Source organism: Epinephelus moara, chromosome 24 (assembly GCF_006386435.1).
Source record: "Epinephelus moara isolate mb chromosome 24, YSFRI_EMoa_1.0, whole genome shotgun sequence".
NCBI classification, from domain to species: Eukaryota; Metazoa; Chordata; class Actinopteri; order Perciformes; family Serranidae; genus Epinephelus; species Epinephelus moara.
In genome coordinates this window covers 37,466,101-37,483,920 of record NC_065529.1, presented here as the reverse complement: position 1 = coordinate 37,483,920, position 17,820 = coordinate 37,466,101, and the positions used below count along the sequence as shown (strand labels likewise).

At 41.4% G+C, this 17,820-nt stretch overlaps 1 protein-coding gene across 1 annotated transcript in view; it reads right to left on the bottom strand.

The window, feature by feature from the left end:
• LOC126385915 (solute carrier family 12 member 5-like) overlaps nt 1-17,820 on the bottom strand; it is a 187,451-nt gene that overhangs the window by 22,851 nt on the left and 146,780 nt on the right. Inside the window, exons 2-3 of the mRNA XM_050037958.1 lie at nt 13,090-13,190; nt 12,394-12,531 (exon numbers count right to left, since the gene is read on the bottom strand). Coding sequence (XP_049893915.1) covers nt 12,394-12,531; nt 13,090-13,190 — 239 coding nt within the window. The remainder of the gene's footprint in view (nt 1-12,393; nt 12,532-13,089; nt 13,191-17,820) is intronic.

The following is a 17,820-nucleotide window of genomic DNA, read 5'->3' as shown; positions in this document are numbered from 1 at the left end:
AAGCTTTCCTGACATGTGACCTCTCGTGGCTGTGAGAGTAATTATTGTCCTCTCTAAGTGACAAATGTAATTTGTGTCGTTGTAATTTCGCAGGACCACTTAAGAAGGAGGTTGTGGTGGACGAGGGGGTCGACAGAGAATGTGGCTGTGACATGACAGGCTTGTTGCAACTAGCAGACATAAACCCCAGAATATGTTCAACATGTTTTTTTTAATTCTTGCTTCCCAACTATCCCCACATGGGGGCTATAGTATAGTTAAGGTTAGAGAAAGACTGTGGTTATGGCAAATAACATATGCCAACGGTGTGGTTAGGGTCAAAGGTGAAGTCTGTGATTCTGTTGAATGATTGTTATTTGAACTCAATACCTATACAAATACTCCTCTCCCCAGAGGCTCTGGTTTGCCGTCCCTCTCCCTCCAACTGCCTTTTTCTGTATACATCCACGGCCTTTCCCCGTCCTGCACAAGCGTGAATGCCCCCTGTTGCTTATTGGCTGAAATAGTGTTGTGTTGCTCAGTTGGAGCCACTTTGTTTCCTATTTACAGAGCCAGGAGCACGCACTCAGAATGGACAACTAGCCAACTGTGAGGAGATTTGAAAAAGGTGTATTGGATTAGAATCGCTGATTGTATCTTTGCCTCATCTATATTTATGCATTAAGAGGCGACATGATTTCACCAAAAATACATTCAAAAAAATATGGCTTTGTAATTTCAAATAGCTCACTGAGGTTAAATTGTTGGATCTAAACAATTACCTTGGCCAACATTTTTAAATGTCTCGCTTTCTATAATACATGTGCATGGTAACCACGGTGCAGTTAAGTTCATGGTAAGATCGTAGTGATGCCAAATAAAATATGGTTATGGTATGGTCATGGTTTAGCAACTAAAGCCACATCTACACTATTATGTCCTTATGTTAAAGTGATGTCTTAAACTGAAAATGATCTCTGTACACATGAGTGTTTTAGCACCCTTACAGAAATAATCTCTGTCCATGCTAACACACCTGCAATCGCATATCACATACCCATTCACATACAATGGGCATGCACATATCAGTGGCACGAAGCACATTATCTACTCTGCAGTTGGTTGCTTAGTTACAGAAAATACTACAGAGGTGACAAAAAGTAAGACCAGAGATTTCTTCGCTTGGACAAGCGACAAGGTGGAACTGTTACTGCAACAAACACATGAGTATAAGGTGGTCAAGGCAGTCGAAAACATAGACTGGGAGTGATTGCAAAGCAAATATGGCAATATATTAGCGTAGTAGCGTAGTCACATTGTGACTGATAAGACCCAATCAGGAAGTGAACGTGGCTGTTTGTAGTGTGGACGCCAGTTGTAAACGTAGCAATAGTTAAATGCTCAAAAATGAAAACGTATTAGTGTGGGCCTAAGAGTGTGTTACTGCCTGTGTGAGCTATAAACATAACCTGTGTGGTGCAAAATCAATATTCATAAAATTTATCATGGTTCCCTAACCTCAACCAATTAGTATTAGTAGCCTAAACTTTACTAAACCTTTGCCATAAAAACACTCATATGAACACTGGCGACCCATCCTAAAATCTGTACATTTTATGCTGTATATTGTTTGGTATGTACTGTATTCCCTTTCTTCTCTTTCCCTTATACCCCCACAGTCTTATTTTGACCCTCCCATGGACATCTCCTGAATTGCTGATGCTAGCAAAGGCAGCACCTTCCCTCTACTCGACGTTAGAGTTTGGAGAAGAGTTAGAAAGGGGAAGGTGAAAGTAACTTCACATCCTTGGTTAGCTGCAGGGGAAATAAAATGAAAGAGGGCAGAGGAGTAGGGGGAGGAATGTGGGGAGACTACATACATCTGAAAGGAGTTGCAGGAGAGAGGAAAGGAAACGTCCAGGCCCTCAGGCTCTGGGACACCCTGCCAACCTGCTTAGGCTGGCAAAACCAGTGTCATCTTTTAAAATCACATTTTACAGGATTTTCTTATGCTCAGCAGCAGGACCAGAATCTGCTGCACATTGGAAACTGTATAAATCTGTGATCAAATGTTTATCATATTGTTTTATACCGAATTGGAGCTGCACCTGTCTTTTACGGCGAGCTGATGAGTTACTGTAGACTGAATCATCCAATTCACCAACATTACGTTATTGTCTTCATTTTTTACAGTAGATCAATGAAATTTCATCAATATGTTATCAGTGCATATGATAGTGAATTCATTAATCAAATGTTAATCACCAGAGCAACACAATGTTGGATTTTGATGTTTGCTGGAGAGGAGAGGAGAGGAGAGGAGAGGAGAGGAGAGGAGAGGAGAGGAGAAAAGGCAGGAGGAGAGGAGAAAAGGCAGGAGGAGAGGAGAAAAGGGGGGAGAAGAGAAGAGAAATTGAAAGAAGAGGAAAGAAAAGGAGAGAAAATGAGAGGGAATGAGAGAATAGGAGGAGGGGAAAGGGAGCAAGGGGAAGATGAAAGGAGATAAAATAAAAAGAAAGGAGAAGAAAGAAAAATAGTGAAAGATTATGAAAAGAGGGGAAAGGAGAGGAGAGAAAATAAGAGAATAGGAAAAGGGAGAAAAGGAAAGGAGATGAGAGAAAAGGAGGAGACATGACAGAAAAGGAANGAAGGAAAGGAGAGAAGGAAACAAGAGAGGAGGTGGAAGAGGAAACAAAAGGAAAAGATACAAGAGGAAAGGAAGGGAGGGGACAGGTAAGAAAGTTGAGAAGAGAAGGAAGAAGAGAAACAAAAAGCAAGGGAGAGGAGCAAACAAGAGGGGAGAGGAGAGGGAATGAGATGAGAGGCAAGTAAAGGAAAGGAAAGGAAAGGGAGGAGAGGAAACAAGAGAGGAGAGGAAACAGCAGAAGTGCAAAGGAGAGTAGAAGGAAGAAGATGAGAGGGAAATACAGGATAGTAGGAAGCAAAGCAGCACTAGAGAGGGGAGGGAGAAGAGATGAAGAAACAACAGAGGTGAGGAGAGCACGCATTCTTTCAGTTTTATTACCGTGGAGGGAGAGACAGAGGCATGAAGTGGAGCGGGTGAGGAGGAGGCAGAGGGAGGAGGGGGGAGGTTAATGACAGCGAGGGAGGCAGACTGGGAGCTTGTAACGCCATCTCCACGCTCTGCTGGCCAAACAGGAGCTGATAGGGCAAATGTGTTTCTGCTCAGGTGTGCTGAATTATTAAATAGACAGCGAGAGGAGAGGCCGGCGAACATCAGCCTCCCTGACCGGCTGTGGATCAACCAGTCACTCAGCAGTCAACACTGTGTGTGTGTGTGTGTGTGTGTGTGTGTGTGTGTGTGTGTGTGTGTGTGTGAAAGCGTGATCCTCCAGTTATCTGTAAAACACTGCCTGCTGAGGCTAAACGTGCTCTGCGGTGCTGAAGGCTCACCACCATGAAATGGCGTGTACATGTGTTACTAGAATATTCTAGGTTAAAAGACTCCACAAAGCCTCGTGTGTTCCCACCAGTTGTGAAACCTCTATTTAGCCGCGCTATCACATTCAAGGCTGAAAGTCTCCTTATCCGCTAATGCACATGTGCCGCTGAACAGAAGCTACACACTGGAATCCAGGTCAGCAGTAACCTGGCTCGGATGAAAGCAGGACAGGTGAGTTGAAAATGGATTCCACGCTGCACAAAAAAAGCTCACCTACAAATAAGCAACATAGTGCTGCATGTGGAGAAATTTGATAGTAGGATTTTTTATTTTTTCATTTCCTGCACTGTACTGTACTATTTTTTAATTCTCTTGCAATTTTATGGCTGTTTTAATTGTAAATGACCTTTTATAATGTGTTTCTTTTGCACTTTGTCTTGATTGTTTTGATGTTTTGTGTAGAACACTCCGATTTGCCTTGTTGCTGAAATGTGCTTTATCAATTACACTTGCCTTGCCTAAGAATTACCAGTAAGTCTTTTTTGGAAATCAGTCCACTTTAAAACATCTTATCTTTCAAAAAGATGCATGAAACTCGAGAAATTCAGAATGAAAGTCCTTGAAGCTGGGTCATTTGTTTTATTCAGCTCAATTAAGTTTGATAATATAATGCTAATTGTGCTTGGCAAGATTTTCTATAAATCTAGGATGAGAAAAAATAAGATGTAACAGCCTGGAATAAGATATTATGACCAGGGGTGTCACAGTGGGGAGAAAAGTGGGATTGCTTACAGAGGGCACCAATGAAAGGGGGGCCCACGATAAGCCTGGAATAAAAAGTTTGGTTTTGTTAGATTTTTTTCCCCCTAGGTAATTAGTGTCATAACTAACTTTGTTTGAACTGGCTAAATAAATTGGTTCAAAGACTGGATTTTGTATAAAAAATAGTGGGAGCTCTCTGAGGCCCCCCTCACCCCTTAAAGGAGCACAAATGGTTTAGTCCAGTGGTTCCCAATTGATCCAACCGCGGGGTCATCTCTTAACTCAGCTCGGGCCCAGTGAGTGACTGCTCATGCTGCTAGAGCACCAACATACATGGTACATGGTTCTTGTGTTTTTGTTTTAAGGTACCATAGTGTACATTTTTAATTTCTTTTTGTCCGTTTAGTATGTGTCTCACAACTCATTTGGAGTGGTCCTCAACACTTTTAATTTTTATCAGGGGGGGGGGGGTTGAATACTGTAACTTGTGTATATTTTTGCAATTATTCTGTACCCTTACGTACTTGGTATTCTTATTGTGTGTTGTGGAGTGACACTTAAATAAAGGGTTACCTATCTATCTACACTATCACACACAAACATTTTGTTCTCAGTGAGATGATTTGGCTTTTCTTGGTCATATATGATTGTATAATGTCATAATGATCGACTGACTGATTATAAAAGTCCAAAAACCAGGCATCTGAACATCTGATATCTGGCGCTTGGATATGTTCATCAAAAAAAAAGTTATCGTCAGATGAATCATTATAATAGTTCAGTGCAGCCCTGCTCTGCAGAGCAAAAACCTCCACTTGGCTCGTTAGCTTTTGTGTCTTCACTAAATGGACAAAATGTGAGGTGTGAAATCTCAGTTTAGCTCGGCTGTGAACTCCTGTGCACGCTGCTGTAATATTTAACAGGACATTAATAAGGATACATCCTTTAGAGGAGAGCCAGCCTACTGTATGTGAATACTAATCTGATGCTCCGGTCTAATGAGAGAGGGAGGGAACGAGAGGGGAGGGCAAAGATAAGAGCAGGGGTCATAAAACACCTGCGAGGGAAACAACGTTTATATGAGGGAACATTATGCTGTAAAAAAAAAAAAGCTGTATGGGGGGGGGGGGTGCAGAGAGCGTATGGAGTATTGTTACTGTAATTCTTGACAAAAGCACTCGACTAGAAAATGACTTGAATACGAGTAAAGAGGTTTATGGTTTGTGTTGAGTTTGGTCGACCCGCAGGACTTTATGGAGCAAATACTGCCGCACATTATGTTGGATTTTATTAGACAAACAAAAGAAGAAGCTGCTGCACTCTGACCACCAGTCTGCATATTCTGTCAAGTTGCTACTGGATGCAATTAAATTTAAAATAATCATAATATAAATAAAGACAAGACAGACTCAAAGCAAGTGCTCAGCTTGACTTCTGAACTATCAAGACTAAAGGCCAAGTTAGAATTTGTTATTATCAAACACACAGCTTTTAGGTTCAGCAGCCATGTCACTAAATCAGCCTTTTATCATCTAAAACAAATAGCAAGAATTAGGGGTCTCTCGTCCAGAAAAGATTTAGAAAAGCTAATTTTCATCTCCAGGCAGACGCACAACTGAAAAGGTCCCTTGTCTTGTCTCCCCATAAAGATCGTTAGACAGCAGAAACATATTCAGGAGGATGCTGTAAGAATTCTAATAAGAACCAGAAGAACTGAAAAATATTTTTCAGTTTATAAATCCTAATCTCTAAATCTTTAAACTTACTGTAACTGCACTGTCTTGTTTAGTATTTTTCATCACTGGGGTGACTATGGCTGTGTGTCAGAAGGTAGAGTGGGTCGTCCACTAATTGGAAGATCAGCAGTTCGATCCCCGGCTCGTCCAGCCTGCATGCCGAAGCACCCTTAAGCAAGATACTGAACCCCAGAATGCTCCTGATGGCTTTTCCATCAGCATGTGAGTTTGTTAACAACTGAGTAGCAGGTGGCACCTTGTATGGTAGCCTCGGCCACCAGTGTATTCCTCTTCACAGTGTTTCTAGACCTTCATTTTTAGACCATTCATCTAGACCTTTTTTCAGGGAGGACACTTAGGCAAGGGTGCAGGTTTCATTTCGTTTCATATGAAATAGCCTGTTTGAATTTTCTGCATTCTGGGGGAAGTTAATGCATCAATAAAAGGTGGAAATCTCTTTAATTTTGTCAAACTAAAAGACCTGTGCTACGTTCATGTTTTTATTAGTGGGTGACAAATTTGCTTCTATTATTGAGGGAAACATGATCCCTGCATTCCCCCTGAAATCTACACCTATGCACTCAGGAGCAGCGCTACAAGCTGTAAATACAACATAGATATACTGTTACCTATAACACTGTCATACTGTGTTTACTTATTTACTCATCCAGCAGATCCAGAGCAACATTAGCATTTATTCGGATTCATTTGGGGTCGTGTTTCTGGCCACCTGGTGAATCTAAGTCCATGATTCAATCTCTTTTTAGCTCTGCTTTGGTCTCAGTACATTAGAGGGAAATATTAGCTGCTAAATTCTCCACTATGTTCACCAGCTAGGCGCTAATTTTGTCTGCCTTCTGTTTGATGCTGTGCAGGTACAGCGTAGAGGATTTTTTCTATTGGGTTTTTTGCTTAAAACAGCTGCCTGCTGCTGGAAACAACACTGATGAGAGCAGTTACAGTGAACTGAAACGAAGATGCTAAATTGCTCCACAGAGTCAAGTGATGATTCTCTGTTAAATTAACAGTGGATCAAAGGACTTGTGGAAAAACCTATAAATTTAAATCTTGTTCTAATGCATTTCTCTGCCTCAAGTAAAACACCTAAAAATAAAGAAAAGTGCTATTCACATAAAGTTGTTTCGTTGGATTCCAGAGGACTGAGGTCAGGGAACAGAAAATCGCAGGCAGATTAGCTGCGACCGGTTTCCGTTTTAACCTGTGCGACCTCCAGACTGCTCCCTCATGTCACATGCCAAACAAATCTCTAATCTTGGCTTTCATACTGCGACAAAGAAAGCCCGCTGCCTCGCGCTCCCTCCCTCACAACTCACTCACTCGCCAACTCGAGGGACCGATGATGAAGGAGACGGAGAGTGAGGCTGAGAGAGAGGGATGGGGGGGAGGGGGAGGGGCGCGAGAAATAGGGATGGAAGGCGAAAGAGAGAGAGAGGTCGCTGTGTGAGCGATAAAACGCCACAGGCTGCCTTAATGAAAAGCCTCTCGTGGCGATGGAGAGATTGCCTGTGGAATGGGCTGCTGATTGGAGAAGCAGCAGCTTGGTGTAGCGTGCAGACTAATTAAAGTATTGAAGGGGTTGGGGTGACAGGGGGAGATTAGACCTGCTCCCAGGGTTAGCCGAGCCGAGGGGAATCAGACAAATACACCTTACAACTGGGATAATGGGGAAATATACCACTAGCAAACAGTAAAGACATTCTGATCCAATTCTCAGCTCCCATGTGAACATGGTTGTTGTCTAAAGCAGCTACCTGCAATACTGGTACAATCAGAACCTGTTCAAAGGTTAGGTCACCCAAATTACATCTCCCTCTCCTAACAGTGTGCCTGTCTCACTGTCAACTGTTTTCATGCAGAGTATTTCTTTTGTACAGAGTCATTCTAGCGGAAACTCTTCACAGTTTATCTTGATGAACTGAGAAATTGTTTCTAGGAAGAGAGGTTGCTGTTGATGTTTTCATCTGTAATTTGAATTGCTTTGAGCTGGAGGCAGAAATCGTAAAGACAGATATCTCACAACCTGTGCAAATAAAACAAAATCTATCTGCGCAGCTAGATGCCACTACAAGTGAGTGAAAAAGCATCATTATAATGTTTGTTTTTTCTCTTTTGGATGAACTGGGCTTTTAAATATGAAATGTTACTGTGGTTTGAATGCATTTTTGTGCTTTTTTGTGTTTGTCATCCAAAGGGGTCGGGCCGTTGTTGCTATCTGTCAAATGCCTACACACTGCCATCAAGATGTTTTATTAATATCTATTCTTTTTCTTAAAGGGACAGTTCACCTCAAAATCAAAAATACATATTCTTCCTCTCTCACCTGTGGCACTATTATCAATCTAAATAGTTATGATGTGAGTTTCTGAGTGCTGGAGATATTGGCCGTAGAGATGTCTGCCTTCTCTTAAATATAATGGAACCTGATGGCACTCGGCTTGTGGTGCTCTAAGCGCCAAAAAGTTGTCACATATCACAGATTTGTCAGTGGACTTTCACGTCTACATACTACACACTAGGCAACCTTCTGCATCTGCTGTTGATGCTCCAGGACGCCACAACCAACACTGGGGTGTCAACAAAAGCACATGGTTAGGTGTAGCCGAAAAAAACATCATGGTTTGGCTCAACATTCATCCGGGAGCCAAATACCAGGCTCCCGGATAAAAGTCCAGGGTTTGCTGGACCATCCACTAACCCTCCCACCCAACCTTTAGGGACTCTTCAGCTCCTTATATTATGTTGTTACCGGCAGCTTTCAAACTGACGCCAAGGTGCTGTTTGGTGACGTTATCTACTAACGCTGCCTGTCTGTGTATCATACTGCCGTGACAGGCGCTGTCCAGCCGCCCGACAGCGTATCATAACACAATGAAAGGTTCCATCCAGCCGTGTTACAAACTGACGCCACTTGGTGGTGTATCATACCGCTGTGAAAGGTGGTTTTTGGCATCAGTGTCTGATGCTAAAATCACTGACAAAGCGATGGTATTTGATGACTTTGAAATGGCTGGTATTTCTGGGGATGTTTTGGTCTCCAGATTTAGCTGCAGAGTGAGCGTTCCTTGCTTTCATGCTGCTCTTTAGTGCAGGCAGCTGCAGACACAGAGGCATCATAACTGCATGACATGTAAACATTAATGGCTTCTTCCTTTGCTGAGGTGTAACATTAGCTAGTTCAGTGATGCTAGCAGTACTGAAATAAGACGCAAGCTTTCTGCTGTCCAGTGATCAGGTCGCTAAAAACTCAATACTTTGGTCACATGACAACAACTGAACTGATGAACCATCACACTGGCAAACAAGCAAATGAGCCAGTGATGAGATGTGGCTGAAGTCTCTGGAAAAAACTATATTTGTGGTCCCTTGAGATGAAAATCAGTTGCCAATAAATTATTCTACAGTGTTATGCACTTTAACATTCTGTTTGTTCATGTTGTTTTCTACAAATGAAATGTACACACACAGAAATCAATATGGTCGTGAGGTCGATTGTACCCATAATCCTTATATCCAATTTGAAATGTTTTCCACAGAGCATCTACTGTACATCTACAGGGCTCATCTGATTCCCAGAGGGAAAAACAGACAGTATATCAGATACAGGCACACTGACATGCAAGGTCATCACCAGTGATTTGTGTCAAGGTGAGAAACAAGGAGGAAAACCTCACTGAGTGAAAGGAAAAGAATGAAAAGTGACTGACACATGTTGGGGAGAGAGGAAAATACATCAGGGTGGAAAAATATCAGGCTGATTGGGCACCTGGGAAGACAGCCTGGGTCAAGGGTCATAGAGAAGCTGTCAACCTGTCACTGCTGTGCCCACACACACTGTCTAATCTGTGCTTTACCTCACACACTGTGGAGTTACTGTACAGAGTTTCATGTGACATATGTCGAGACGTGACTGTCCATTTCCCACCAGTCTGTCGCTCCCGTTTGGGATAACTTCTTTCGTTATTTGCATTATCGTCATCGTTATCACACGTCTCCTCTCGTTTCAGCTTTGCAGTGTCACATCTCGCCTTGCTGCTAAAACCACCATTTCCCACAGGATTAATAACGTAGCTGCCTGTCTGTCTATCAAGTGCCGAGATGTAAACTCCTTCCTGCTGGCATCTCAACACCCAACAGAAGAGAATACCAGGGGATGATGTGGAGGGAACTCATTAGTGAGTGGCATTTAAGATGCAATCCAGTAACACGAACAAGGGATTTATAATATCAACAGAGAATGATTGACAAGTTCTAAACTGCTGGAGTTTCTTCCCTTTCTCTACAGTGAGTGTCTTAACAAAACAACCATAAACTTTGATATTAGGGATTTATGATGTAACGGAAAGTACAATTCTATATTTGGTAACACTTAATGACCATCTCCCGGCAACAAGCATTAACGACCCTTTTCCCGGGCAAACAGTCGTCCACGGTGCGCAATATTACAGCAAACGTACATCTACCGCAAAGTGATACGTCTGTGCACGCTGGAGTCAGACTCCTGTGAGCTGATTTTAGTTTTGTTTTTTGAAGGAATATCTTTAATAGAAACATAACTAAGGGAGTGTGCAGCGCTGCCGTGGCTTCACAGGCTTTTTACACACTTCATTGTGTTGTTGATTTGATCTTAAATGGATACCATTTTTGCCTATCAGTCTACACTCAATGACCCATGATGACAAAGTGAAAACATGCTTTCAGACGTTTTTGCAAATGTATTAAAAATCAAAAACTGAAATATCTCATTTGCATAAGTGTTCAGGCCCTGTGCTGTGGCACTCAGGTGCATCCTGTTTGCTTTAATTATCCTCGAGATGTGTCTAGAACTTAATAAACCTGCCCTTTTTGTGCAGACAGCTTCAACCACTTTTTTAATATTAGTCAGTAAAATAATGAGTCTTTGCTGTGTCACACTAGTACTGCAGCAACATGAAAACTCCTAGCGTAAATATCTGCATTGCTTTAAAGCACATTGTACACCGCTGTCTCATAGAAATTACCTTTGCATGTTACTAAACCGCTTCCCTAATAATGAGGCAATGTAATCACGGCCTGGATTATGTTCAGAGAAACAGCTTCTTTCATGTCCTGTGTAGGTTTTGAAATGAGGTTGCTGGGGTGGATGGCAAATGTACAAAGTGCAGGACTTGGCACAAGAATTTCAGGTTCTCATCCAGACTCCTGTCTTAAGTTTATGCATCAAATGCACTCTGGTTAAGGTCAGGCAAAGATCGTGATTCGCTAAAACGTTAATAAGAAAGGTGATAAAAACATTTCCTCATTACGTTAATAGACTTTAATTCGCTCTGCATTAATTTTCCCCTCAAAACATATTTGCTGTTTCAAATTAGTTGCATTTAAACGTAATTTCTTGGAGACGGGTCTGCATTTTAAGTATATTTAAATGTTTTTACTAATAGCTGATAAACACCTCAGCAGTTAGAAGCATTACAGTGCATCATAGCAAACACCACCCTTTCTCTTATTAATTCACACAATGAAAAGCCCATTAGTGCTTTTGTGTTTACTGCAGCACCATTAAAGCTAATCTCTTGCAGTTCATATTGATTTTCAGTGGAAATACAAAGATTTATTAAAAGGAGCGGGCCAGTTTCACCTGATTTTTTTTTAATCCAGATTTGTACAGTGAGAATTTGTTGTGTTTGTTGCTATAAAAGACACAGATCACAGCAGTTTACAGCAGAGCACAGCTCAGAATATAATTTACATGATGGAATGAGAAGATGAAAATGTGGGGGAAACGCAAATATGCTGCTGGTTATGTGCCACAATATGCACAGGAAAGAAAACACAGCTAAATTAGGATGCGTTTTTGGCAGAATGCTGTATAATTATAGGTGTTTGAAGATAAAAAAAACAACAACAGATACATTCCTTGAGTTTTTGGAAATTAAAACTGTTTTTTAAAAGGTCACATTGTCTCTGTATCCAATCAATACTCATATGGATTATTGATTTGGGACTGAAATCACAATAACCAAACCAAACCGTCTCCAAAACATACAGTAGGTCACACCTGTATGTGAGCATACATGTACTGTATGTGCTGTCATGTGCCCTGTATCATATGTATATATTTACAATTTAGGGTGGGACAGAGGCCATTTTGAAAAGATGGGTCTTCAGTTGTCTTTTAAAAATTTCTAAATAGACAGCGGACAGTAAAGCTCCAAATTGTTGGAGCCACGACTGCAAAGGCACGATTTTGTTTTGAGTCTGGAGCAGGGTAGGTCCTGAAGACCTAAGGGACCTTCTGACAATATATGGATGGAGGAGATCACTAATGTAATCAGGTGCCTAACCATGGAGGGCTCTATATGAGAACAAGTATCTTAAATCCTGAGCCTGATGGGAGGCCAGAGTAAAGAAACTAAAATGGGGTTGATATGGGTTGACCAGTTGGACCTGGTGAGCAGCCTCGCAACAGACAATTCAGAGAAGATTCGTTTATACAAGTCAAATTTTGTCAAATACCTTGACGGGTTTCTTGCGTGATGACTCTGCCTCGTTGTTCTCGGCCTCCTCGTGCTCTTTGCTACCTTGGGGCAGGTTGGAGTAGTTGGCCAGGCTGCTGAGAAGAGACGACACCATGGGACTGGTGTCCATCTCCTCCTGCAGGGATAGAAACACGCACAGAAGAGCTGGAGTCAGTGTTTGTTTCATCAGAGATGCAACACTTCAAAGAGTGTGAGCCTACATCTTTGGTACAGCTGTGTATTTTAACCCTCAGACGGCCACATGAACCAGATACTGTAACCTTAATACACTGTACTTGTAGATAAGTTGCTATTTCAGGTGCTGTGCTGCATGGACTTTATAAAAGTCATACCTATCTGGACGGAAAAAAGGTGCTTACACAATACATAGTTCATTTTCTGATTCTGTTTTCTTTTCTCTTGTTTAATCTAGAAACCCCACTGAGAGCACAATGTAAATACATTTGTGCAGAGCTGTGGCAAATTGCCTCACTGAAGTTCTCTCCTGTAGCAGTGTGATATTTGCTTGCATTAACCTGAGGTTCCAACGTGCCCTTCACACAGTAATTACCCTCATTAATAGATGTCACAGCCCCTATTCAATCCCCAAATTGTGAGGCTGAGTGTATCCTGCGTCTTATGATCGTGCCGGATTGTGTATCAGCGTGTGTGTGTGCAGATGATTGGACCGTACCTCAAACAAGGCCATGTTCTTGCCGTCATACTGCTGGCTCTTCTCTGCGGCAACATCACTGCTGTTGATGAAGGGGCTGCTCTCCTTGGGGTTACTGTCACCTGGAGGAAACATACACACACACCTTGACATTTAGACTGGACTAAACAAAAAAAATACCAGCAAAGAGCATAATGTACATGTGCGTCTTCATGTGCGAACAACATCTTTCAAGAACAGACAGACTTGTTTTTTATTCATCTATTTATTTATTGTGTAATCAAAGAAAGACACACAAACAGAAAGCTCAAACTGGAGGACATCAGCCAGGAGAGGAGGGGAGGCTTGTCGTCTCTGTAAAGCGCCCACAGTCAGAAATGCAGAGGAACAGATCCATAACTAATGGAGTGTGCATTCACAGTATGTGCAGCGCTATATATTCCATACGGCCGGAGGAAGAACGCAAACTGGAACATCTCAATCAGTTTTTTCGCCACGGCGACAAACGAGGAGATCACAAGACCGAACACTAACGCAGAGAAATAATGAGAAATGTTCGGCAGCTTTTTACCCCCGAAACACAGAAAGGCAGAAACAGTGTGATGTTATTTAGGTGACAGCTTGCTGTAGGCATCATGACTCCATCGAGAAGCATCTGTCCGCAAGTTCACAGGCTGATGGAGGCCCCGAAAGGCCAGTGAGGAAAATAAATCTGGTGATCCATTTTGTAAAACTGATTTAATTTGATTTCTGTCCTGTGTTTTTGACTTAGAACAGGTGAATAAAAGGTTTTTCCAGGATAATCTTTCTATTTTTTTTTTATCTGCTTTATTTCATTTTATTTTATTTTATTTTACTTTATTTCATTTTGTTTTATTTTATTTTATTTTAATCTATTTTATTTATATTTTATATTTATTTTATTTTATTTATTTTGTTTTATTTCATTTTTTATATTTTACTTTTTTTATTTATATTTATTTTATTCTACTTTTTATTTTCATTTTATTTGAATAAATGCTTTATGTCCTATTCAGTACATGGGGCTGTGGTGCATTTCAGCCTTTTGTAACCATATTACAACAAAAAACCTGACCAAAAAACAAACAAACAAACAAGTCACCTGCCAAAACCTTCTTCCCACCACAGATGGGGAATAAAAATAAGGAACTTGGAAATATTATCCTGATAAAAAATCTTTATTTTTCACCTGATCTTAGGTCATAAACACAGGAGAAAAAAACAATATTGATCAGACTTAGAAACCTGATCACCAGAATTGTTTTTCTCCCTTCCCTCTCAGGGCTTCCACAGCGTCCAAAGGCATGAGGCAAATCTCCAAAACAAACGATATGGGGAAGGTCATTATCAGCCTCTTGGGAGAGATCATTGACAAGCTCATTGATTTCCAATTGAGAGTTTGAAAATGGATCGCAAACAGCATTTTTTTTTTTTTTGCAGTGTGACTGTTCCAGTCAAAATAAACAACTCTTCTTATTTTTCTCTGGGCTTTTCTCACCTAGGTTTTATTTTTTATTTTCATTTTTTTTTAGCAGAACGAGAACGAGAGATTGAGAGAATGAGCCGACCTTGTTCGACGTTGATGTGCTGATAAACAAGCTCAACACTTTCTGCAGCCCTTTCTGTTTTTATAATAACAGCCCTCGAGTATTTCTACCTTCATTTGTTAAGGTTAATAGAGGTTGTAAGTTTTGGACCTTTGAAGTACTGGACATTTTTAAACAGGTATTTGTTTAGCTTAGAGGTGGCTAATGGGTTACAACTGTAGGTGCTTCTGTAAAACATGTAATTGAGGAAAGAAATGTCTTTGTCTGAGCAGCTGCTGCTGGAATTACCACAACATAATTGTAGCTCTACCTTAGATACCTGTGGTGGCTCTGTGGGTGAGTACAAATACGAGAGCTACAGCTACACTTTATTGGGCGACATGGAAGCTACAAAAACTGTAACTGGTCAGTTTGGGCTGGAGTGTTGACGGGCAAACTTGTTAAGTGTCGGGACGACATGGAGCAGGCTGAAGAGAGGCTCTGCAATCTTTTTTTTTTTTTTTTTTTGTGGTTAAATTTGCACTTTTAACTCAAGCAAAGCAGTCACCATATTAAATTTGACTATTTTCATCATCAATCTGTTTTTAATCAGTGTTATTTGTCCATTAATCCATTAATCTTTCAGTCTGTAGAATCAGAAAAATGTGACAAATCTCATCACAACATCCCAGATCCCAGATTGGCATCTTCACATATTTTGTTTTGTCTGATTATCAGCTAAAAACCTTAAGATATTCAGTTTAATATATTATGAAACAAGGTAGCACAGTGGTGCAGTGGTTAGCATTGTTAATAATAATAATAATAATAATTAATAATTCAAGTATATATAATAAAAGTTAATAAACTGACTAGACAAAAATCATAGTTTCAAATATTTGGTACAAAATCATCATTATAATCTATGTGTGTCACCATTAAATCAGACCGAATATGCCAGCTTGAAAAGGTGAGTTTTCAGACGGGATTTGGAAGTGGAAAGGGAGTCAACATTGCGAATGTCGTGGTGGAGAGTGTTCCAGAGGTGGGGGCAGAACGGCTGGAGGCTCTAGAGCCCATGGTAGTCAAGAGGGCAGATGGTGATGTGAGGTGGAGTGCAGGAGAGGATCTAAGAGTACAGGAGGGTGTGTAGATATGAAGGAGTTCAGACAGGTAGGAAGGAAAATTGAAGTTAGAGAACAGGAGCGATATGATCTATGGAGGAGGTTCTGGTTATGATGCAGGTGGCTGAATTCTGGACCAAATGGAGTTGTTACCTCACAGCACGAAGGTTCCTGGTTCGAACTTGGGGGGGGGGGGGGTGCTTCTGTGTTGTGTTTGCATATTCTCCCTGTGTCAGTGTGTCAGTGTGGTTATTCCCTGGGTACTCCAGCTTCCTCCCACAGTCCAAAGACATGCAGGCGAGGTTAACTGGCAACTTCAATTGGCCGTAGGTGCGATTGCGAGTGTGAATGGTTGTCTGTCTCTATGTGTCAGCCCTGTGATAGTCTGGTGACCTGTCCAGGGTGTACCCTGCCTCTCGCTCAATGTCAGCTAGGATAGGCTCCAGCCTCCCCGCAACCCATTACAGGAAAATGAATGAATCGTCATGTGATATCAATCATATTCAATCATACTTTGAATTATAATGAATGCTTGATAATGACCATTCATTAAGACAGTGTTGAAGCACATTATGCAGACTGTAAATCAATCCCTAAACAGAGATGTAGAACAATGGTTCAACACATCTGATGCCAGTTGTTGTACCTGCCTCATGTGGATCCAGTGAACATCCTGTCTGTTATTTCACACCACACTGTTTTGAGCCTGAAGCTTTGATTAGCTTCAGCACTTGACCTGCTTCCTGACCAGACGTTTTGCTCTTGTCTCGAAAATTAATTGAATTCAGAACCACTTTGTTCAGCACTATTCACAATGAAGGTCTTGGGTGGCGAAAGGCTTGTACAGAGTAAGCCGTCGTATTTGCGCCTTCCCCTCCGAGCGTCTCTTGAGGGAGACAGCAGATTGCTCTCCCTCTGGCTCCCGGTCCTGTCTTGGACTGAGCACCATGAGACCAAGTTATTTATAGCCGGGATGCTGCAGCCATGTGCCATGACGTCGGGGCACCGCTAACAGCCGGTACGCTGTTCTACAGAGACATAGCAATAGGGCCACTCAGACGGGGATGCAGAGGAAAAAAGGGGCCGCGTTCAAAGAGATTCGGGGCACGAAAAGAGCACAAAAAAAGAGGCAATCAGAGGAGAGGTTGATACAAAGAGATGGAAAGCAAGAGAATCAGGGTGCAGATGAGGAGATGGAGAGAGACACAGATAGATGGGGCGAGAGCGAATAGTGACAAGGAGAGAGATATGGGCTCAGACAGACAAAGACAAGGCGGCCAGACCTGAAATGGGAACCCGCAGAGGGAGAGAGGGGAGAGAGACACATACACTTATGTCTTGGGCTGTAAAATGTAAAAGCTTCTGCTGCACTTAAGGTTCAGCTCACTTTGACCTGCAGGTTCAAACATACACAGGCGGTTAAAAGGGAAGCCAGAGCATCCTGCTGAGGGTTCTCAGAACACGTGTATTATTTAGTTGTTTGTTTAAAACTATTTTAACCTCTTCAGACCATGCCAGCATGATATACCTCTATGATACAGGAGTGCTACATGCATCTGTTGACATCGATATCAGGCTTGTTGTGCAGGGCAGATGAGATAAACATCTCTGAGCACAGATGAACACATGAACAGAGGGAGATGTAAACAGAAGCATAGCGTACGGAAGAATTCTGTTTTTCTGTATCAACATTATGTTAATTCAGAAAAACGGCAAAGACTTTCTTCTTGAATGAATACATTATGCTTCCGTGTACAGTGTGCACTAATGTATGCTTTTAAACACAACACTGAAACCACTCGCTACATGCTGCTTAGTTACTATAGTTATTTTGTGCTATCTGTCCCATGATGCTAATTTAAAGCACTATAATCAAATTTACAGAAACTTTATTTAGTGCTGAAACGGTACATTGATAACTTGAAATGTCGATCTACCAAAAACTGAAAAAGAAAAGTTGATAACTGATTCAGAAGAACATTTCTTTTATATCACTGCAAAGAGATTTTTTGGCCTTTTGAAATGTTGGTCGGACAAAACAAGCAATTTCAAGTAAGTGACCTCAGATATTTAAGTCATGA